At 35.1% G+C, this 24,355-nt stretch overlaps 2 protein-coding genes across 2 annotated transcripts; one reads left to right on the forward strand and one right to left on the reverse strand.

The window, feature by feature from the left end:
• The first annotated feature begins 1,360 nt into the window (after positions 1-1,360).
• On the forward strand, positions 1,361-6,061 carry LOC145583093 (glutamine synthetase, chloroplastic). Its single transcript, XM_081640230.1, has 14 exons — positions 1,361-1,553; positions 2,643-2,909; positions 3,101-3,140; positions 3,241-3,344; positions 3,484-3,532; positions 3,634-3,740; positions 4,157-4,244; positions 4,349-4,477; positions 4,573-4,647; positions 4,963-5,016; positions 5,112-5,149; positions 5,285-5,444; positions 5,556-5,616; positions 5,737-6,061. The coding sequence occupies exons 2-14, from the start codon at positions 2,659-2,661 to the stop codon at positions 5,874-5,876; spliced, it is 1,296 nt and encodes a 431-aa protein (XP_081496356.1). The 5' UTR covers positions 1,361-1,553; positions 2,643-2,658; the 3' UTR covers positions 5,877-6,061.
• Positions 6,062-6,674: 613 nt separating this feature from the next.
• LOC145583092 (uncharacterized) lies at positions 6,675-23,424 on the reverse strand. Its single transcript, XM_081640229.1, has 6 exons — positions 22,847-23,424; positions 19,273-19,447; positions 13,100-13,276; positions 12,917-13,000; positions 7,546-7,627; positions 6,675-7,438 (listed from the first exon to the last, which is right to left on the reverse strand). Exons 1-6 carry the CDS (start codon positions 23,236-23,238, stop codon positions 7,014-7,016), a joined length of 1,335 nt encoding a protein of 444 aa, XP_081496355.1. The 5' UTR covers positions 23,239-23,424; the 3' UTR covers positions 6,675-7,013.
• Between the last annotated feature and the right edge of the window lie 931 nt (positions 23,425-24,355).

Genomic DNA, 24,355 nt, shown 5'->3' on the forward strand with positions numbered 1-24,355 from the left:
CTTATATTTTTGTTGACACACTTTGACCGGCATTAAATGAAAATTTAGTTGATTTTATATTACTTTAGGATAATTAGTATTCCATAATCAACTTTTTTAAACTATATTTATAGTGAGTAGTAGCGATTTTTATTTTAATTTTAATAATCACATTGCATAAAATGTGTAGGGTAATTAGATTGAAGTTTTCAATATATGTTGAGTTAAAATATTTTACACTATTCATGTGTCATCATTTACTTAATTTATATTACCAATATGCAATATAAATATGATCATATAATATGTTGTTGGATTTGTCATATTGTCTGCTTTTATATATTAAAAAAATCATAATTTTTAATAATCTCTAATTAAAGAAGTTGACAATTAAAGTTGTGTCTCGGCAAATGTACGCAACCAAAATGATTTTTCTATTTTTAATATAATATAATAAACGGAGGGAGTATAATATAATAAAATAATTTTGTTCAGTTGTTTGTATAAACGTTATGTATAATTTTAAGATTCATACAAATTACGCAACCAAAATGATTTTTCTATTTTTAATTAAAATAAATTTTATTGTCAAATGATTAATGTTGGAGGAAAAAATTGATACTCCTTAATATTATAATAATCTTGGACAATGATATATTTCAATACCTTATTTTTAATCTATGTTAGTATATTTGTAACAAAAAGATTAATAGTATATAGAATATATGTTAAAAAAATTTAATTGAGTATAATTGGATTAGATACGTTGTCAAAATAGAAATAAGTATTATTGTAGCTTATAAAATGGAAGTCATTAAAATTTGGCAAAAATAAAAAATAAAAATAAAAAAAAAAGTGCAAAAGGAGGGAAATTATTAATAACATCGTAACAAGTGTCATTTTAGGTTTGTTTTTAGTATAAGTTAATTGATGAAAGATATCAATGGTCAAAATTGAGTCTCGACAAATGTACATTTAAAAACATGTAAGGAGTAATGCCCTGATTTGTTCACCTTATTTTCAATTATTTCAGAAAAAATAAGTTCAGATAAGTTCATATAAGATATGTTTAGAAAAAATAAGTTCAGATAAGTTGTGATCGGGGTTAATTAGGGCAAAAAAAGTTATGATAACGACTAATAAGTTTAGATAAGTTCAGATAAAATCATTTAATTTCATATAAGTAAAAATCAAGTGAATATAACGTATCATAAAGCTGAAAATTGAATCATCCTCATGTTATCCGTGGAATGCACAAAGGCAATATGACAATAGCAAGACAAAGAAACCTTATCAGAAAGCTAACTTCCAACATGACGATGATCATTCCATTCCATAAATATAGTCCAGAGATTCTCTTGCAGCCTCTAAAGCATCTTTCAAACTGTTTTTTTCACCACTCAATGTGCAACACCCCTATCTACTTTGCAAAAGCCAAATCTCATTATTTTTTTCTTCCTATTTTTATATTATTAAACTATCCAATATTACCCACCTTTGTTTTCTCACTTCTGTTCTTCCTCATTCAATCTTCTCACCAACTTTTTTTTTTCTCCAACTGATTAAGAGCTCAGGTAGTTACTACTTTTTTTTTTGGCATTGCATTGTATTTAGTGTTGTACTTGTATTACGTATTAAAAGTAGGGATTTAATAAGTTAATGACATGGAAAAGTTGGTTAATTGAAATTAAAAAGGTTTGCATCATTTTGCATTTTCTATAGTGTTGTACTGTGAATGACATTCTTTTTGTTCGTCGTAGAGAGATTCGATCCCAGGTCTTAAGTACTACTCCAACGACTTTCTCGGGTCAGAAGCTTGATTTTGTTTATCTGATTGTTCCAAGAGTTTGGCATTGGCTAGATCCAATCAGGATTGTTATTGTTTTTTGAATTTTGCGAAACGGAATCATTTTCAATTTGTACTAAAATATTGGTCAAAGAAGTTATGATCAGCTGTGAAGATCAGTTGGCTAAAGTAGAAAGAAATTAGTCCTACTTGTATTAATTTAGCAAAAAGAATTTTCTTGGATGTTTTTGCTTTTAATTAGAGAACAAATAAAGAAAACAAAGTACTAATACCAATTTAATACTATATAAGCATTAGTTGCACAATTAATGGACTTCAATTGTGTGTGTTTATAGTTGTTCTGATGTCATTTTCTCATCTTAAGTACTTCTGAACATTTTGAGGTATGTTAATAATTCCACGGTTTTTCCAGACTTAAATGTGTCCCTTATCGCAAAAAGCATGTTTTGCTATCCTAATGAGTGAGTTTAATTGCGTAGATGACTAGATCGTCCTGCTATCTTCTACCTGTACATATATCTTACTCAGTTGTGGATACTCGAGTAAGAGATATATCCGTGTGCAAGTGTAGAGCTCGGCTATATTATGGGAAGCTTTAATGTTTGTGGTCCAAATTGAAATGTTAGTCCAAATCCAAGTTGAGACATTAAGGACTAACATTTCAGTTTGCATTCATTCTATATTTCAATGAACTCACATCAGAGAATACAAGATATGATATGGTAGGCTGTTTTAAGCTGATGATTGTAAACTGAGACCGAATTTTAAAACATATGCTCACTGTCATTGTCGCTGATTCAGAATAATTTACAGATGTAATCCTCTAATATTTGTTATTGATATGTTTGTTTCGTAGGGAGGAGTGACCAAACATGGCACAAATACTTGCACCTAGCATGCAATGTCAGATGAAACTCTCGAAAGGTTTGACAAGTTCAATGACCCCAAGCCCTTGGACTTCCATATTGTTAAAACAAGGTCAAAAGGGATCTATGAAGTGCTCAACCAAGTTTAGAGTATGTTCTTCTCTCAAGTCTGACAGCGGCACCATAAACAGGGTGGAGCAACTACTCAATTTGGATGTCAGTCCATACACTGACAAGATTATTGCAGAATACATTTGGTATATTGTTTTTCCTGATGTGATTTTTGAAACTTTGACGACTTTAGGCTAGATGATATTCTTGTAGCATCAAAATGATTATACTATAGCTGTATGGCTATGCTTGTTTTTTGTTCATTTGTAGCAAAGCTAGGCTGGTGGCTCGTAATGAATTATAGAACTAATTGAATTGGAATTGTGCTCTGGAACAGGATTGGAGGAACTGGAATTGATCTTCGAAGCAAATCAAGGGTATAGTGACATTGACAATGTAGCTTGATAGATAATCATAGTTTAAATATTGCAGCTATTTCACAATTTCTTCCTAAAATAATGTTTCTTGATGCACCAGACTATCTCGAAACCTGTTGAGCATCCATCTGAGCTTCCCAAGTGGAACTATGATGGTTCAAGCACAGGGCAAGCACCAGGAGAAGACAGTGAAGTAATCTTATAGTAAGATTTTTGGACAACTACAAACCTTCATAATGTTTCACAAATTTCTTGTCTTGTTTTCGAAGCAAGTATGTTCCGGGGATTGAGATTTTTAGTGTATGATGATTAAGTTATTGTTGTCACATATCTTTCGCTACAGCCCCCAAGCAATTTTCAAGGATCCATTCCGTGGTGGTAACAATATCTTGGTGAGTTAAATATAGACAGAACTAGATAATCAAAACTATGATGTTACATAAAGTTTAATATTATAAGATTGCAATCCTAATTGCTCTATACTGTATTTTAGGTAATCTGTGACACATACACACCTGCAGGAGAACCGATCCCAACTAATAAACGACACAAAGCTGCTGAGATCTTCAACAACCAAAAGGTTGTTTCTGAGGTTCCATGGTATGAATTTTCCTGCACTGACAATAAGTATTCTGATTACACTTATAGTCATCAGTTTGAAATCAAATGTTGAAGTTACCTGAAAGAAGTTGGCAGCTGAAAATAAAATAGAAATGAAAGGGAAACTTGTTAGGAAAAAGGGACTGCCACTTCCCTGTAGTTTTCATGAATCATTGCACAGATCTTCTTGCAGTAGGGCGGTGTTAGGGGACGAGATGATAGCAATATCACCATAAATTTCAGTAACTTTCAGAGGATTTCACTGTAAAGATGGCCCCATTAGACTTCAGGTCGAAGCATGCATATTGCAAAATTATTCAGGGCTGTCAACATTTATAGGATTCCAAATTGCTAGATAAAATTTCTCTTTACTCTGTGCCCTTTTTTCGTTCTATATACTAATTATCCCTCTACAGGTTTGGAATAGAGCAAGAATACACGCTGCTTCAACCAAATGTTAATTGGCCCTTGGGATGGCCTGTAGGAGCCTATCCTGGTCCCCAGGTTTGTCACTTACCTCCATTTCACCGACATTTCTTTTAAACATGATGCGTTGTTCTGCTTATAGAACAATGTTTACTTATGAATTGTGATTTTGGCATTTTTAGGGTCCATACTACTGCGGTGTTGGTGCTGAAAAATCTTTTGGACGTGACATATCTGATGCTCATTACAAAGCTTGCCTATATGCTGGAATTAACATTAGTGGAACCAATGGGGAGGTTATGCCGGGCCAGGTTTTCTTCTTACACCATTGTAATTTGGCTATCATCAGTAATTCATCACTTTTTATAGCTAACTAGCCAAATGCTACATTTACTTGCTCCTGCAGTGGGAATTCCAAGTTGGTCCTAGTGTTGGTATTGAAGCTGGAGATCATGTCTGGTGTGCCAGATATATACTTGAGGTATTCACCAATCACTATAATGTTTGGTGTTTGATGACATATAATTCCGGTTATAGTGGATACTTACAAGTAATTACAATAGGATAGTTATTGCCATACCCAAGTCTCGACAAAACTAATTTGTACCCAATTATCCAAAACATTTAAACTATATCAGTGGTGTGCAGGGAAAAATGTAGCCATTTTGTACTAGTCTCCAACTGAAAGTCTGAAACTGACTCGATCAGAACCAATTTGGTCCAGTAAATATGACTTAATAATCATACATCAAAGACATTTTAATAGTATTTAACTGGTTTATTTTCCTTCAAACAGAGGATTACTGAACAAATTGGTGTAGTTCTGACACTTGATCCAAAGCCAATTGAGGTACTACCATTATGCTTTTGTATTAGTGATCAGCTCTTTGTTAAGCATATATATAATAAATTTGAACATTTCTCCAACACCTACCTTTTCGACAGGGTGACTGGAATGGTGCAGGTTGCCATACCAATTACAGGTAACTTGAAATTTTCATTACATTTTTCATCTCATTTTTTGTACTGTTTGGCATAGTCTTGTGAATGTGTTAATTTAACCTGTTGAAAATATTTCAAGTTTAATATTAATGAATGCAACTGTTGTTTTAACTTAGTACAAAGACAATGAGAGAAGAAGGCGGATATGAAGTGATAAAGAAGGCGATTTTGAATCTGTCTCTACGCCATGGAGATCATATCGTTGCATACGGAGAAGGGAATGAAAGAAGGTTGACTGGGAAGCATGAGACTGCAGACATCAACACATTCTCTTGGGTATAAGTCCATTTTCTACTTCACAATTTGTTTTGGCTGTATTTAGGTGAATATTTGCTTATTGTTAATTTGTTATTCAAAGTGTTAATATTATGCAAATAACCTGTTCAGGGTGTTGCCAATCGTGGTTGCTCAATCCGTGTAGGACGTGATACAGAAAAGGAAGGGAAAGGTAAGATAGTCATACAATCATTGCAAATGTGACGTAGTTAAAGGGGTTGTGAGAAAGTTGCACCAATGTAAAGCAACCGTCATAACATAAACCTTGTACTAATGTCCTGATTCTCTACAGGATACCTAGAAGACAGGCGACCAGCTTCAAACATGGACCCATATGTGGTAACAGGTTTGCTAGCTGAGACAACAATTCTTTGGGAACCCACACTTGAAGCTGAGGCACTTGCAGCTCAAAAACTCTCTCTCAATGTGTAGTTCCATTACCAACAAACCCTTTACTAATTATAAGGGCCAATATTGAATGTTTCATGAATGAACTTTGCTTAATTTTCTTAGTTTTTTAGTTTCCTGGGGAGTGTGAATGCTTTCTCTCTTGATCCCAGCTTTTGAGCTGTTTGTTTTGGAGTTCATGAATAACACAGTGTCATATTATGATTTGAGGGCTACCTATCTAAATTTTGCTTATGAAGCTTCATAACGGTTTTCTTTTGGTATGATTTATGTGGTTGAATTGTTGGATGCACTTGTACATGCACCCAATAGGGTCGGATCAGATCAAGTCAAATTGTGTGAATTAATTTCAATTAAAGTTCAGCTAGTTAGTTTATGATTAAGGCATTTCAGGTCATATAATCAAGTATGGGTCAATTTTATCAGGTATACTAATCAACAATTGATCAATTTTACTTTTGTTTCTGCTTACGAGTATTCAAGTTCTTGCAATAGATTAGACATCAACATTTTAATTAAAATTAATATGTTTCTTCCCTAACTTCTTTGATGACCTTGTAATAAATTAATTAATTGAGCAAAGATAACCAAGCACGTCAATAATTGAGCAACTCTAAATGGACCGTGTGTTGTCAGGATCATGAGATGAAGGTCAAGGAATTGAAGTCCAGGTTTTGTTACTCTGATCTTGTCAAGATTACATTTTGTTGCAAAGACTACTAATTATAATGGAAATACTTCTCTTTAATTGCAATAAAAGGGTAGGTATTATTTGTGAGATAAAAAAAAAAAAAAAAAATTGCAACTAAAAAGAAACAAAGGTAGTATCAAACATTAGCTCCTTAATATAGTAACAGGTATAAGATAAATGAATAGGATGTACTCCAATAATACATGGCTAAGGTTCCGTACAAACTACAAACAAGTACTTCTTCAACCTTACATATAAAAACTACTGATGGTTTAGTACAATGGAAAGCCGGTGGTTAACTGCAACTTACAACGAATTGGAGGGTGAACAAATACATAGTAATTTTTACAAAGAGACTCTTACACGAAGATGAAGAAAATGTTAACGCCAAATGAATGAATATTTGAGGATACCGCGAGATACATTATCCTACCATTTATACAAGAATTACAACTCCCGATAAATGTATCTCAGCTCCGCAAAATTTTCCTCCCTGCTCCAACCAACAAAGCTTTTCTAAGAACCCCTGTTTGAAGTCCACAAATCACTGCTACAGTTCCTCCTATAAGAACCCATTTCCAGTCTATGATGCCCAGCTTTTTACATGTTTGAAGGTCTAAAGACTGACTCTGCTCGTTTTCACCAGAAGCTCCCTCAGAGGTATCCCCAAAGGAAATATTTGTAGTAATGCTTGCCATCACAGCACACCTGGAAAGGGATACCCCCAGTTTCCGAGCATTTTGATATGCTCTCATGCCGAAATGTAGTTTCTTAACAGCTCCCCACATTCCATGCCTCACACCCAACTTCGCCACATCTTTAGGGATACCCATGTCCTCATAATGAACCAAAGTAACTTCACAGGCAGTCACTTGTCCATCTCTAAGAGACTTTGCTGCAATTTTCACCAGTAAATTATAAATTAATAAATATATCTGCAGAATATAAAGGCAATAATATTGACAAGATTTTATTTAAAGGTGCAAGATTGGATGCACTCACCAGGTTTGATAACCCAACTAGAAAAATAACGATCTACACGCCTTGGCTTATCACGCTTGGGCAAACTTGTAAATGGGACCCCCTTATAAATTGCAATGAGCAAATGAATATCATTAATTGAACTCTATCATGTGACGAAAATTTCCATTTCATGCATTTGATTTATGTTAAGATTACACTGCACACAAATAAGACAGCATAAAGTACATCAAGAGGAACTACTAATGGTATGCAGCACAGAAGGAATTCCTCTGAGTGACTTCAGATCTCTGTGAAACAACCAACAAATATAAAGCCCCACCGTTGTGGGGCTATGGAGGTCTACAAATGAAGAGTCTTACACTACTATCTGAAACCTGATGCACAAAAAGTCACAGCTTAAGTGACTTTACTAACATATCAAAGTTTCCTAAGCTTAGTTTTACAGGAGAAACCAAACTTAAAAGTAGATCCTGCACACTTTTTACAGAAAATTCACGGAGTTATAAGATTAGACTACATAACCTTTGTACATAATGGGATTTACTCGGCCCAAATAATAGAAAAGTACAAATAATTAATAATAATAAGCACTAGTTTTCCAAAGTTAAAAGAAAAATGAACAATAAAAAATATTACCTTCGTTACATGTTACGTGCACAAACCCCAAGAAAAAAAAAAGGGAAAGCATAATTAACATAGTGGGGGCATTTGAAACCGCACACACAACCACCCACCACCCACCAAGCCACCAGACCACACACACCACCACCCACCAGACCGCCCACCCCGTCGAGCCACCCACGCACCGTACCCCCAACAGCTAGGCTGCCCACTCCACCGAATGAAACCACAGCCCACCACCAAGATCCCGAAATCTGCCTTACCTCATAGACCACCACAAGACCACCCATAACCAAATCAACCCTCCTTGAAACCTCACTCCACCATCTCGAAATCACCGTACCCACCTTGAAATGCCCACCCAACCCTATCCAAATAGCCGTACCAACCCCAAAACCACCACCTCCAACCGGCAAAATCCACCATAAATCCCTCCCCTAAGAAAAACCCAACCCTAAAAATATGAAGGAAAGGGATGAAAATGACAAACTAATGCCTTCTCTATCATCAATTAGAGCTTTAATTGGTCAAATTTAACCATCAAAACTCTAGATATAGAGTTTTCATGGTTAAATTTGACCATAAAACCTTCAAATTTGAGCTTCAACGGTAATGATGAAACAAAAAGAATGGGAAGAGAGAGAAAACGGAGGTGGCGACAAGCAAGAGGACAACGCCAGTGACTTCCATAGCAGGGTTGCTATCGAATTGAGGGGAATTGAACAAAGAGAGAGAAATTTGTGTGTAGATGAAGATAAAGTGGAGATCGGTGGTAGTGGTGGTGGAGGTTGCCATTGAAGGTGATGGTTGAAGGAGATGGAGAAAAATGGGTGAAGAATGAAAGTATAGTAGTAGATTGGGGTTGAAAAGGATGGTTCTAATTTGTGAAGGGTTGAATTAAGTGAAAATCATTAGATTAATTTGAGTTAGGAAAAATGAAAACTAATAATCCCACCTTCGCTATTTCTGCTCAAAATAATCCCACCTTTTCGAAATCTGGAAACAATCCCACCTTTACCCATCATTTGCTCAAAATGATCTTTTTTACTTGTAACCAGTTTAACAGGTTAAATTTTTTTATTTTTAATATTTATTTTTTATTTCTTACATATCTCCTCCTACCTCCCACTTTTTTTAATCCATTTTAATGGTAACCCACCATAGCCACCACAAGACCTCCATAACCACCATCATCAGACCTCCATATAACCACCACTAGATCCCCACTTGAAACCGCACCCTGAACTCCTAACCATATCCCTCACCTGACTTGAAACCTCATCCGCACCTGCACCTGGCCACCATGCCCCATAAACTCGACACCCCCATCACCCACGAAACTCCCTACAAAATACAAAATTGAGCTTTTCCACTAATAGTACTACCATAAGCAAAGACAGCAGCATTACACCCATGAAAAATACCAGGAATCAATGACTTCACTTCTTTTTCAAAAATCCATAAAACATTATCATCTTCTTCCCCAAAAATCCATCCAATTTATACCATTATTCTTGTCTACTGAACAAGACATTTCAGAAAAATTCCCAAAAAAAAAAAAAAAAAAAAAAAAAAACAATTGAAGCAGAGTAAAAGAGAGAGACCTCCAATTGATGGATTGAAGATTGATAAGATCAGATTGAGCAGCAACTTTATGAGCAAGTTCTTCAGCCTCAACACGGTTAAAGAGAGACCTCCAATTGATAAATTCTTGTCTACTGAACATATAATTTCATAAAATTTGACACCACTAGCCCACCATCCACGAAACCCCCCCCCCCCCACACCCTAATTCCGACCTCCAATTTCAGACGACATGAGCATTACAATTATTAGTGGTTGACAGCGGGGAGGGGGATGCTCCGGTTAGTGTGGGATTAGGGAAGGGGGTTGGATTGTTATTTTTTGTTTTTAATATTTAAAAAATAAAAAATAAAAAAAAAAACCAATTACAAGGTTACACGTGGCTAGTAACCTTTTCCAACAGATTATCAACTTCATTATCCGGTTAAAGGCTTGTTTTAAGAAAATGATGTTAAAAGGTGGCATTGTTTTGAGAAGGTGAAATTGTTATGAACAGAATTGACAAAGATGGGATTATTAGTTTTCATTTTTCCTTTAAGTTATCAATAACTTAATAAAATTTTCTTTAATGTGTTTCACATAAGGTGTATATTCCATTTTTGGAAAATGTTGTACAAAACATGTACCGGAGGTAGTAAATAATTTAAATAATAATAATAAAGTAAATCGTGCTGATTTTCACCAAAAACTTCCCCATTCAACTTATGAATTATCACCAAAAACTTTCCTAATCCACTATTGAGTATATGCGCTCGCCCTAACGCCCTAACTATGTTTCTCTAACTATTTACTAAATGAATCACGCTTATGATAAACTCCTTTTATTAGACCATAATATCCTTACACGATCTCTAGTCTCTACTTCACTCTCTAGCTATCTATTTATGGTGTAAAAGGCTTATTCCTAAAAGATGATTTGAATGTTTAAATACCTAGCTCATATGGAGTAATCATCTAGGTGGTGACAAGGTTCATATCCTTCAATGTAATTGCCTACTATCCTCTTTATCCTTCAACCTCTAGAGCTAGGTAAGAACAAAAGTAACACATGTCCTCTAAAAACAAATTCTTGTACATAGTTTGTAGGCAAATATGCTACAGCCAAGTGGTTTGCATCTTCCCCTAAGTTTCTACGAGTCTTGAGCAATGTTTAAAAAAGCTCAAGGCGCACTGAAGCGAGAGGGGTTCTGTGCCTAGGGGTTCTGTGCCTAGGGGGTCAGTGCGACTCTTTGAAGTGAGGCACGGTATATGGGCAGTTAAAAAATTTTGGCTGAAGTTTGCCTCATGTGCAGTTGTGCACCTCATCTACGCCTCGGGCGCTTTTTGTGTGCCAAACCCAAAACGTCTCGCCTAGACCTAATTAAGCACTCACTCCTTTAAAAAAATTTATCTTACCTTAAGATTTTATAATTGCTAGAAAGATGACAACCCCAAAACCCCCTGAAGAAAAATCCAAAGATGAAAATGATTAACTAAGGACATTAAACAAAAAAAACTGCTAAAGATTAATCACACCCACCAAATTTTTAACAATCACAAAACTGAACAATTTCCACCTTAAGTTGCATTTAAAATTTCATTTAAACTTCTTAAATTGTAATTTTCTTTGGCACTCCTTTTTCTCATGCTTCAAGCATTTCGAACCCATAAGATGAAATTCTTGGGTACATCATTGTAAGAGAAGGTTTAGTTCTTTTTTGGCTAATACCTTTTGAGTGACAAATCTTTCTCAAAATAGGAATGACTCAAATATAAGACTTAAATAAGTATCAAGAAAATTATATTTGTATTTAATGTTTTTGACGAAATTTTGAAAGTCACCCATAATGAAAATCTTGGCTCCACCCCGCCATGGCGCCACTATTCCTCACCTTTGAACTTGTTTAACCTTCATTGACTTTTATGGCATAGAATTGTAGCTTGAGACAAATAACGAAAAGAAAGGAGAGAAAGACGTAATATAGAAGCAAATTGAAAAGTCAAATCATTTGAACATAGATAAAAGACTTGAAAAAGGATAGCAGGTTTTGAATGCACTTCCTTCATCTAATTTTTTTCATACAGGCTCAATACATGTCCACACTTGAGAATCCCAAATTAATAAACAACTAATTCCCTTTTATAAATTTATAGCAAACCATTCCATGTGGAAATTCTTATTACAAATAATTCTCTATCGACATATGTCAGTCATAATACGTATTACATGATCCATTTCGGTCTATTAATGTGCGGCAAATAGAGTAGCAATTGAAATGAAGCAAGCATTTTTTTCCTTTGATGGTCCCTTCGCTCCCCCACTTCAACTTTTCATTTAACCTAACCATACACCAACATTTCTTTCTAAACACCCCCCCCACACACACACACACACCCACATAGTTTTTAATATTGATCCTTCCTCTAAAAAAAGTTTGCTATCATCCAGTGAGAATTTCCATCAGAATTTGTAATGCAAGAGCATCTCCATCAGCAATACTTGTCTATTGCTTACAAGATCCATTATCCAGTTCAATTGTCCAATTATGGCACAACATCTGAACATCTCAGATCACAGTTTTCCCACTAACCCTTGGGGAAATTGGGCCGTTTGGCAGATTTATAGATCTTTGGAATAGTTTGAAGACTAGATAGGATTCATAGAGATGAAAAGGTAAATTTGATTATCCTCAACTTTTTCCATCTTTTGGGTGTGAGGCTGGGACGCCACATACATACATTTCATGCCTGCTTTACTTTTACCCCCTCCATATAGGTTTCACTGAGCTCTACTGCAAATGATATATAAGGTTTGGTTCTAGGACGGTGGTGATTGGGGTTAATGGTTGTGGGTGGTGGTTAGAGTTGTGGTGGTGTTGGTAGTAGTGTGGGAGGCTTGAAGAAAGGGAATAGGGGGGAATCAGAGTAAAAGAATTTGGGGGCATGAAGAGGGTAAAGAGATTAATTAAATTGTCCTAACAAACAAGGGAGTAAACCAATTTGATTCTCTTACCCTTTCCTAAATATCACAAACCAAATACCCTCTTATAGAGTACAAACTTCCACGTGTACCTTTTCTTCAAAAATAAAAAAATTAAAATAATAATAATATAAAATCCTTAAAAGACTTTGGCATCAAATCGATAGCGCAACCATGACCGTTATTGATAGTATACTGACCGAAAATTAATTCACTAGACTATACCTTTGTAATGCAGTAATAAGCCTTTCCAGCCTCCCATATTCTCCGGCCAATAATATATTCTCGGTCGCTACAGAAGAAGGGGAACTGCACACACAAGATACCAGTTTATAATATACTCTCTCAAAATTAGAGATCTTGGCATTTAAATTCAAATCAATTAAAAGAAACGAAAGATAAATATACCTTCTTGATCCAGTGAACAATCATTGTTCCTGTATGAGAGTAATCCTCTAATATCTTGAAATAAGTAAGCATAGGATCCCATTTCGGACGAAACTCATCATCCCAAAAAAAATCCCTCACCAGCTCAGCAGTTGCATCCTCAAATAATGTTCGACTACGATATATTGTTGGAGCATTCTAACAAACATTAAACACTTAAACAGATTCAAATCTTGTCTTTTATTTTATGAAGAAATAAAGAGGAAAAAACAAAATCAGAACAAACGAAATGACTAGTATTAACTTATTGTAGGTTTCCGTATATTTGAAAAACTATGAGTACCTCCAACTTAGGTGTAGAAAGAAAATAAGCATCCAAGGGAATGTAAATTCAAAGGAGTAGATATATTTTCTCAAGCATACAAGAGCATACTCTTATGTACTTTTAAAATAAGGTTGTAGAGTTATCTCTCAAAGTGAAATGTCTCCGACTTGCCGGAGAAGCTTGTGAGACGGTTACGGGAGCAAAAACAGGTAGTGGGATAGAAACTCATCATCCCAAAACAATAAAATTATAGATAATTTTATAAAAAAATTAAGAATAAAATAAGGGAAATTTTGAATTTTAACACCATAAAAAAACACGAAAATGGTTTTTAACACTACAAAAAAAAAAAAAAAAAAAATAAAATAAAATCAAATAACTCCACCAAAATCCTCAAATTTTTGTTTTGACCACCACTTAACAAATTTTAGGATAAAATCCGTTAAGTGGGGCCACAATGCCACGTGTCTTCATATAGTTGGCTAAAAAATAAAAGAAAATTAAAAAAAAAACAAAAAAAAAAATATTATAAAAAAAGTTAAAACCCCAGCCACGTAACCACCACAACAGGCACCCTTTCCCCCACCTGACAGTGAAGCCCCAGGCCTACACCGAAAACCTCCCCTGACCCTTTTCCACAACCTGACCGATACACCTACAACCCACCCAAAACAGCCGGCTTTTCCCTAAAAGCGGCCACATAATCAGCCACTAATGGCCGAAATCGGCTGGTTTAGGGTCGAAATCGACCACGCAGCCCCAAAACCGGCTGTTTTCGACCATTGGTGACCGATTTCATGACCATTTTGGGGTAGGGCGGCCATTTTGGGGTTACATTGGGTGTCCGTCTTGCTGCGGGAGGTGGTTCCCGGTGCGTTTAGGTAAGGTTGGGGTGGGGCTGCACAGGTGGCGTGGGAAGAGATTTTCGGTGGGTGTCGGTGGTGGTCAGGTATTGGTGTTGGTGGTGGTGGTGGTAGGGTGGCTTGATGAGTGTCATTTATGGCACTCATTTAGCTTCTTTTATGATGATTTTTCATTACTTTTGCATTTCTTTTATCTCCTTTTCTCTAGTTTTACTTGTAATTTCCCTATTTTGCATTTTCTTTAGTTGTTTCCTTACTTTCTTGCTTTTCTTAGTTTATTTTGCATTTTCTCCTTTACTTGTTTGCTTTTCTTTGATTTTAGGAAGATGGTGATATTCGAGAAGTTCATTGACGTTCTCTCGGGGCATACAAGGCCAAAGATGCAACCCGATTCCTCCTTTTGAAGCTCAAAGGTGTTGGAGTACAAGAGGCAAGTATTCAAGGCCGCACTCTCATACCGCGTGGACATTAAAGACGGTGTTGAACCTACCGTAAGGGCCTCAAGTGACTGCCTCACCAACATGCATCATGTGGAGCGCACGGGGGCATCTTCGAGCGCACCAAGCCGGCGCGGCCGCACATATGCCAGAAGCGGCTGCGCAGTTCCCTCTCCCCTGCTTCAGTATCCATTTTGTTGCGGCCGCGCTTAGGGATAAGTGGACGCGCCTTTTGAGGTTTCTTTTAGACGTCTAACTAACTTCTACTTGGTTAGTTTTATTATATATAGAATTCCTTCATTTTCTAGAGGGAGAAGAAGTTTTAGAAATAATTTTGATCATATTTTTAGCTTAGTTGAGAGTTTCTCTCTCTAGTTTTAGAGTTAGTTTAGGAGTACATTTAGAGAGAGAAAGTGAGACATTTCAATGGTGATTTGAGAGAGTGTTGATACAAAGGTCACAATTGAGTTGAAGATCTTCTTTATTATCAATGAGCCTTTCTAACTCTATCTCATCTTATTGCTTTGTTCAATTTCATGTTTGTTTGATTTTATTTTGATGTTTGATTCTTGATTAGTGTAATTGTTCTTGATATTTTGTTGATTCTTGATTTCTTTAGTTATTTGTTGGTTAGATGATGATTCTTGAGTAGTTGTTTGGCTAGGGATTGGGTAAAACTTGTATGATTGATTGATTGTGATTAATTTGGGAATTGTGTTGATTGATTGTTGAGATTAAAGTGATTAATGAAAGTTTGCATGTGTGTAATTCGATTAGGCTTTGAGAATTATGCTAGATTGCATTGTAATTGCTAATGACACGACCAATTGATTTAGGAATTGCAATTATCGATTGGTTTGGATTGTGATTCTCTTAGTTTGTTATTCGTAGAGACATCTAGCTTAAAGATTAGGAGATAGCTCTTTGATTCTAATTGATAGCTCTTATCATTAATCTTCACAACCTTTGATTGGCATGTTCTTCCCTGCAATTGTCATGATTATTTGTTGATTCTCATTCCCTAGTGTTTATTTGTTTGGTTGTTTGTTTGTTAGTTGTTAGTGTTGCCTCTTTACCTTTGGCTTCGACCTAGCTTAGGCGCCCAAATTGAAAGAACTTGAATATAACTGTTCCTTTGGGTTCGACCCTTGACTTACCTCTATACTTGTATTTAGGTTTGTTAAGTGTTTATAAATTTAGTTTGACTTAGGGAGGATTAGTCAACGACGTAGTTTTTCCCCTTGTCATGGCTATATTAGTTTTAGGGTTTTTTTTTATTAAAAAAAAAAAAAAAAAAAAAAAAAAAAAAAAAAAAAAAAACTTTTTTTTCGGCCAACAAAATTGTGACACGTGTACTTTATGGGGCCCACTTAACGGATTTAATTCAAAGATCTGTTAAGTGGTGGTAATATCCAATTTTTTGGGATGTTAAAATAAAAGTGTTTTTTTTTTGTGGTGTTAAAAACCATTTTCGTGTTTTTTATGTGGTGTTAAAATTCAAAATTTCCTAAAATAAAATAAAATAAATAGGGTGCTGAGTTGATGTAACAAAATTTATTCAAAAAAAAATCAGAAATTTTAGATAATTCTACAAAACAAATAAAAGTAATCACTACCATAAATTGTATTTGTAAGTGAGCTCCATTATTTAAGAGAGAATAGAGTATAATCATTTATACTACAATTAGTTGTTGAAAATATGAAGGTAGCAGTCAAAAGAGTAAAGAAAAAAAATAGCGTAAAAGCAAAAGTACAACTATCAAGTACTATTGAAGCATCAAACAACTTTTTAGTTCACTATATCATACTTCCACCGTTTGGTATTAGTTGACACATTTTTGACACTATTTACAAACGCTACTTTGAATAGCTTTGTGATTTATAGTTAGGAAAATTTTTAAATTACCACCCATAAAACATACCTTATTTGAAATAACCACCTGTTAAATTTTTTATTTTATTTTACCACCCCTTAATTTAAAAAATAAAGTAAATTCCCACGATTTTCAAAAAACCGGTGAGTTTTCCGTTAGTAGGCCCCACCTAACGACTGAGCCTCTTTAATGTTTTCAAACCCGATTTTTTTTTGGTAAAACATCTCCCCCAACTCAATTAATTGATTCTTCTCTAATTTCTACCAAATTCTCACGGATTTTGCTAAGTTGTATTTGAAGACGAACCCCCCACAAGTGTAGACGCACAATTTTGCAAATAGGTATGATCAATTCTTTGTTAAAATTAGGGTTCTTGGCACATTATAATTGGGAAATTGGGGGATTACTAAATTATGGTTCTCCGCACAAATTAATTGGGGTATTTCGTCAATTAGAGTTCCTGATACTAATGAATTAGGGTTTCTATGAATTTTCAGAACAAAAGTACAATTTTATAATAAAAGTTTTGAAAAACCCTAATTTCATTAAAAAAAAAAAAAAACCCCCAATTTAATTGTGGCAAGAACCCTAATTTCATTTTTTTTAAAAAAAAAAAAAGCCCAATTAAATTGTGTCAAGAACCCTAATTTCAGAAAACCCCAATTAACTTGTGTCAGGAACCCTAAATTTAGAAAACCCCTAATTAATTTGTGTGAGGAACCCTAATTCCAAACCCCCCCCCCCAAAATTATTTGCCAAGATACAAAAAGAATTGAGCTTACCTAATTGGGACTTAGGTTAGGTCAAATTCTTCAAATTAAAGCTTGTGAAAATTTGGAGAATTTGAGGTAAATGATTTCAATATTGTGGAGGAGTGTGAGAAGTTGTTTTATACAACAAAATAGAGGGAAAAAATGAAAATATGGGTCAAATTAGCTGTTAATAGCCATTATGTGGGCCCCAAGGCCGGAAAAATGACCGGAAAGAAAGAAAAGGTGGTGATTTAAATATTTTTTTAATTTAAGGGGTGGTAAAATAAAATAAAAAATATAATGGGTGGTTATTTCAAAAAAGGTGTGTTTTACGGGTGGTAATTTAAAATTTTTCCTTATAGAGCATATCATGTGGGACTTTGTTAGAATTGTCTTAAAGTATATTTTCATAATATTAACTTTTTAGAATTTTTATTTATTAATTATTAAAGATCAGGCCTCTAAAACTCTATTTTTTTTACCTTTATTAGTGACTAATAAAACCCCAATGGAAAATCTAAGACTTTCATTCCAAATCAAATACCTAAAATAATTCCTTATTTTTATTTCATAAACATCGAATTGGATGAGTTCTAGTGGACTGAATAAGAGATATTCAAGTCTGAGAGAGAGAGAGAGAGCCGTCTCCATTAAGGTCAAGACGTCCCGAATACCTATTTCAGTCATACCCAGCCTGTACCAGACCCATCCCCCCGTGCAGGAAATGAAGGAACAACATCATAGTTAATAAGCAACCAGCACTTACTAAAAATGGGATGGTTGTGGGTAATTGTTATCTTCATTTTAAGGGGTGTGATGAGTTATCTCAATGATTATCTCCCTCCATTCACATCAACCTAGGCATGCCTTAAGGTGTTATAAGCAAGCTGACACAAAATTCCAAGTTCCCAACTCATGAGCCCATTAAAGAGGTAACTTGAAGTAGAATGGCAACTTAAGAATATATAATCAAATAACCTATGTTAAAACTTTAAAGTGTAAAGTAGATAAAGTGAAAGAAGTTTAACTACTGATGTGATCATGTTTGTGATTTGAGGTGTCAATTCAGGTATCTAGTTGGGTTTGTTAAGGTTGAGTCAGGTCTACTTCACATTTGAGTCATGCTAAATTATTGTGTCGATACAAATCGACATCTTTATCGAGTTTTGTTCGACTAGTTTCAGGTTGGTTTTTTACACCTCTAGCTGTGATCCATAACTTTGATATAAACCCTCCTTTTGCATCTTATAGTAGCGAACAATAAGTATTATGTTGTTTTGAGTACGAGATATGTTCAACACGATTATTAAGGTTTTAGGCACTTTGAGTGCACCTTAACTATAAAAGGCATCCAAGGACCTTTTCACCTCAATGTGCCTTGCGCCTTTTAAAACTAAGGTTTGACTTGCATGTTAAAATGGCAAAAAATTTCCTTTTTGTTGTTTTGGAAAATTTTCAATCACAATGGATAAATTTAATTTCTTTATTGCCATTTAAGTTAGCTTTTTTTTTTTTGGAAAGTGACTTTGGATTAAGTTAATTTCCCATTTTTGGGAATATTGCTGTGAGTTGACAATTTGGATTTTGTTTCATTAACAACAACAAAGCCTTAGTCCAAAAATATTTTGGGGTTTTGTTTCATTAACATTGAAAGTAGTTTTTAAACAATTATACTGATTTAAACACATAGCCAAATATCCTTTCTTCCCCTAGGAAGACAGATGGGGAGTTCTTTTACTTGACATTCAAGATGTTTTGTTTTGTTTCTCTTACTTAAGTTAAGACATAAGAGTACTTTCTCACTCTTACAAGTCACTACTTGATTATAGACTCTCCCTTTTACTTAAAATTATTTAGGGAATCTGAAATAAATTAATTGGCATTGAGGTGGTTTCTGTCTATTAGACGTTCTCCATCAAAAAGTTAAGAAAAGTAATTTATACCTCAGGCTCGTGACGCCATGCTTTGTATGACATATTTGATGTTGTGCGTTCCATCAAGCTTTGCCAAGAAAATTCCCCATCCTTTTCTTCAAGAATATGCAAGAGGTGTTCTAGGTCATTCTCAGTGACAACACAATGTTCAAATTCTGAATCTCCAAGGGCTCCATTACTATTACTGCCATTTAACAACAATATGAGAGAATATATTATGATGAGTTTCATCAGAAGCACCACCAATTCCTACTTTCGACAGGTTACTCAAAACATGTAGAAGAAGCATTCATATGATATATCTATAGCATAACATTTTAACTTCAACACTACATATTTACTAACTTTAGCATTCAATAATAACTCCCATAACAGAACCAAAAAGTGAAAGTGAATGAACATCCAAGCTCATACCTAAAAATTAATAGAACCGATTAATAGAGACATGTTGATTTTCATCTTCGTATATATCAAGAAACTGTCTTTTACGTTCTTTAGCTAGTTTTCCAAATTTATTAACACCATAACAAGGGATAGCTATTAATTCAAAAGTAGAAAACGTGGTCAAGTATCCTCGTTTTTTTTTTTTTTCTTTTTGGAAAGAGCAGTCAAGTATCTTTTTAATTTTTGTCTAGAACCAGTCACCACAACAATGCTTCAGATTATTTTTCAAGAAGCCCTACTCGCCGCTTTCAATTGCTATATACTCTGATTGCATCTCTGAAGCCACTTGAATGTTGTACCAGTTTGAACCCTACCCGATGACCATCCTGTCAACACCCTGCCTGGCCTTCCATCTCACCCCCTACCTAATGCAAGTCCAATAACCTTTACTAAAGTTGAAGGAACCAAGGATGCCAAGATCGGGATCCCACATTGGATCGATGAGGGGAGTAGGATCGAATCAGTAAAATCGGATCATAGAATCGTAAGATCCTACGAAATTGATAAAAGGAGTAGTAAAATGGTTGCTACATAACTAGATAAACATTTTTTAACCTATAAAAATGATAAAATTTATAGTTTAAGTAGTTGGATGGTAATTTTCTAGGCTTAGCGAAAAGTTTGATTGCTTTAGGCTCATTTTATCCGATCCTACTCGATTCTAACCGATCCTACACGATTTCGTTCAATCTTGACCCATCTGTACAATCCAATAATAATCCAAGTGAAAAAACAGGATCGTCCAATCCTATACGATCCTATGATCGATCCTACAACAATCCTGCTTACTCAGCAATTCCACACCCGATCAAAATCGTTTGTTTAAAATTGGATCGTATGATCAGACGATCCTACAATCCGGATTGCGATTCTAACAACAATGGAAGGAACCATCCACCTCAGCTTCACCACCTCCATTTATTTGTCTTTGTGTGATTCCTGTGATAAATCCCTTTAGGCCTTAAACTTTGCTACCACACATTCATCCTACTTCCTCTCTCACATTACATCTAAATGATTGGAGATGCACAAGCAAACCTCTATCCATTCCCCAAAAAGAAAATGAGAACACCAATCCCTGAAAAAATATATAGGGATGAAGCAGGATGTAATCAATATCCAATCGTCATTTCCTTAAATATTCTTTAGCTGTTAAATTATTATTTTTTGCCATCCATAAGAGGATTTCCCACTTCGAATGCAATTTTGTAGTCCAAAGTTTTATCCGGAACTAATTCCCTTCTCTTCCCCTCTCCAATTCTCCATCCCTCATGTTTAATTGTGACTCGAAATCTAGTAGGGGTGACTTTGAATGCAGATATCTCTCAAACTACAAGTTATTTTGAGGCGATTCAACTTGGAGGTGATAGCTTGGTCCAAGAGCATTCCAACAGTAGGTCATAGGCCCAATACGAGAAAGAAATGGCCATTTTACGAAGACCTAGCATAGCTGGAAAGTTGCGAAGAGGTTGCGAGCTATGAGAGTTATAGCTCGGCCCTATGAAGACTTGTGGCTCTAGGATAATTTATGGGATAGTTCCTAAAATTTTATTTTTTTTATGACGGCTATTTAAGTATACTTGGGGAACAATTTAGGGTTTTTATTAGGCTTTTCTTGTTTTATAAAAGGACTCTTTAATTGATCAATTAGATCATACCTTCTGAGCCATTAGATTTAGGATTCCTTGTATTATTCTCTCGTTCTTTCTCCATTACATTGAATAAGCTCTCGAATCCCCCACCCGTGGATGTAGGTCTAATTTGACCGAACCACGTAAATCCTTGTGTTTTTTGTTTATTTTCTTTATTGCTTTTCTCGTTCTTATTTTTCATTGACTTGTTCCACATTAATCAAACACAATTACACCCTTATTTCCTAACACCACACTCATTACCCCTACAAGTCTAAAACATTACATTACATTACATCTCGAGGTAACAATATAATCCCAAAACGAAAGAAACCCCTGACTAATTGGCTCACACTTGGTCTTTACATAAAAAACGCTTCTATTGCTCAATTTCAGCCATATGATCAATAAAAAGTAACCGTCTTTCACTCCACTGTTTGAGAGTATTGAGACTACTTTGAAGATCCATGAGCTCTTCCTTAAATGTCTCTTGATGATTCCAATCAACTATTCACCAGTAGGTTGCAGGCTTACCACTAATTCATTTATCCTTCCAAATCTAGTAGTTCTTTCATCCCACACTTGTTTCTGTACACACTATTAAAGGCAGCAGCACTTCTAACCACACATTTGAAACAAAACAACCTAAGAAGTTTCACCTTGCGTTCAAAGCCTCTTCAAGAATATAAGACTTATAGAGTGTATGAACCCTCAAAGCAATTATACCAAGAGTTGTATCCTATTGTTTGTTTATAGGTCAAGAATATTTTTTTAGGTAAGGAAAGGTGCCCTGCTGAGCCAGAAAACCTCGAAAATGACCCCTTGTGAGTAAGGAAGAAGGGTAAGGGATGTGGGATCCCCACCTTCAAGGTGCCTTTGGCAAAGATTGATCTCACAACCTCAAGGCTGAGGGATACCACCACTAGACCTAAAACTACTTGGTAATTTCATTTTAGTACTCTCCTAAAAGATATTGTCACTAATCAAACCTTTTATTTCGTAACATTTCCCATCATCACTACCCACTTAATTTGAACAAATTGGTTAGGAGATAACAATGTAGGCCAAATTGAACCAACACAACATTTGAAAATTACAATCAACACAACAGCTACTGAGGCAAACACAGAAAGAGTAAACATAATCTTAAGATAATATATAATATAAAGAACCACTACATCTACAAAAGATTGCAAATATTTTAACAACTAATCTTTGACTGGAACCGAGCTCCGAATAAAAATTTAAAGCAAACCCCTTATCCATTATTTTCAAATTAAATCAGCAAATATCAAAATTCACAATCTTCATACTAATTCCCAATTTGAACAAAAAAAAAAAAAAAAAGTTCATTCAAATAAAATAAAAACAAAGGAATCGATTGTTTTTGTCCTAGTAGCATGTAAATTTTGAAGGGAATTCTACATTTCCGTGAAAATAAACAATAAAATTAAAACTCCCAAAAATTAATCAGTAATACTTTAAAATTTTCCAAAAGAAAAACTTACATGGAAATTTCACGCCCTAAATCAGACACCAAATGAGAATAATTGTTAGAAGATGATGATAAATTAGAACCGACAGATTGTTTAGCATTCCCCTTCAAAGAAGACCAAAGAGTTCGAAGAACAGAAAAGGCAGAGAGCGCAGTAAACGCGAGCCAAAGCCGGCGAGCGCCGAACCCAGGTGGAGCAGCAGTCCATAAGAAACGAAGCTTGCTTCGAAAGCCGAGGAAGATTAAACCAGTCCAACGCGGACGCCATGACCAACCAATGAGCAAGCCGATCATTACGGCTAGCCAAATCGGAACTGTACAGAGTAAAATGTCGACGAATGTTTCGATTATGGCGGGTTGTTTTATGATCTGGAGGAGATCATGGAGGCCGTTGCCGGACTCCATGAGAAAGGGGCGGAATCAGAGGAATTGGGGTTTTGTGTTGGATGATCTGATAATTGGATTTTGGGGAGAGGGATGAAGGTCAAAGTGTGCTTGCAGTTGTTGAGTCGCACCAGCTTGTGTCTGCAGTTGTTTGTAGTTGTACTCTTTTCGCCACACGGCATATTCTCTCTCGGTTGAATATGTTTTTTTCATGGGCTGTTCCTTAGAGAGTAACTATAGCCCACTATCAGGTATTAGGCTCGTAGTTGTCTATCTTACAATATAATTTTTTTTTTCTTTTTTTTTTTTTTTTTTCCTTTTCATCTTCTTCCTCCCTTAAATCCTTCCTTTCGAAAAAACAAAAAAAATCGTTCCCCACCTCCATGGATAGCTCCCATTGCCGACCAAACCTCTGCCACCATACCTCCACCTCCTACAGCAAGGAACCCACCTCACCAGCCACCACCTTGATCGAACACAACCACCTCCGATAGAAATCACCGAAAACCATCCAAAAAACATAACCCAAAAAAAAAGAGTGAGCAATGCTATGGAAAACTTCCAGCTGATTTTCATGGTCCTCAAACATAGACAAGTTCCTTATCAGAGACACAAACTTATGGCTAGCCATTAAAAATGATGAGTTTTATGCTGAAATTATTGACAACATTAATTGTTTGTCAGTGCTCAATTATTATTGATTTGTATAATGTTATTATTAGTTAGTATACTGTAATTATTGGTTTGTATACTGTTATTCTTGATTTGTATACTGTTATTATGAAGAGAGAGACTACTTTTAATATGAAAAGAAGAACACAAAGATCTATTTTTGATGATTTTTTTGTGAGTTTTTGAGTGCAAGAAAAATAAAGATATGATCTTGGATCAAGATCTAAGAAAACAAGCTAAAATAATCAACACCAAGTAAGATTATCCAACAAAATAACTTGATTCACTAGTCACAAAGTATAGAGAAACAAGGATTTCAATCTAATCAATCACAAAGTTTGAAAAAGATTGAGATTTTACCACAAAGGAGAGATCACAAAGAACTCAAAGAAGAGAAAAATTCTCATAATTTCAATAATCAAAAACAAGTCTAAGGCCCTGTTCTTTTGAGCTTCTGGGCAGAACA

This window comes from Chenopodium album, chromosome 15 (assembly GCF_948465745.1).
Source record: "Chenopodium album chromosome 15, dcCheAlbu1.1, whole genome shotgun sequence".
Lineage (NCBI taxonomy): Eukaryota > Viridiplantae > Streptophyta > Magnoliopsida > Caryophyllales > Amaranthaceae > Chenopodium > Chenopodium album.

Bases quoted from the DNA above. Each gene is read 5' to 3' on its own strand.
- LOC145583093 (XM_081640230.1), top strand. From the start codon at position 2,659: ATGGCACAAATACTTGCACCTAGCATGCAATGTCAGATGAAACTCTCG. The intron at 3,141-3,240 runs GTATAGTGACAT...TTGATGCACCAG, and splicing joins ATCTTCGAAGCAAATCAAGG to ACTATCTCGAAACCTGTTGA. The intron at 4,478-4,572 runs GTTTTCTTCTTA...TTGCTCCTGCAG, and splicing joins GGGAGGTTATGCCGGGCCAG to TGGGAATTCCAAGTTGGTCC.
- LOC145583092 (XM_081640229.1), bottom strand. From the start codon at position 23,238: ATGGAGTCCGGCAACGGCCTCCATGATCTCCTCCAGATCATAAAACAA. The intron at 19,448-22,846 runs GTAAGTTTTTCT...GTTAAATGGCAG, and splicing joins TTAGGGCGTGAAATTTCCAT to TAATAGTAATGGAGCCCTTG. The intron at 13,277-19,272 runs GTATAAATTACT...AATGTTTGTTAG, and splicing joins CATGGCGTCACGAGCCTGAG to AATGCTCCAACAATATATCG.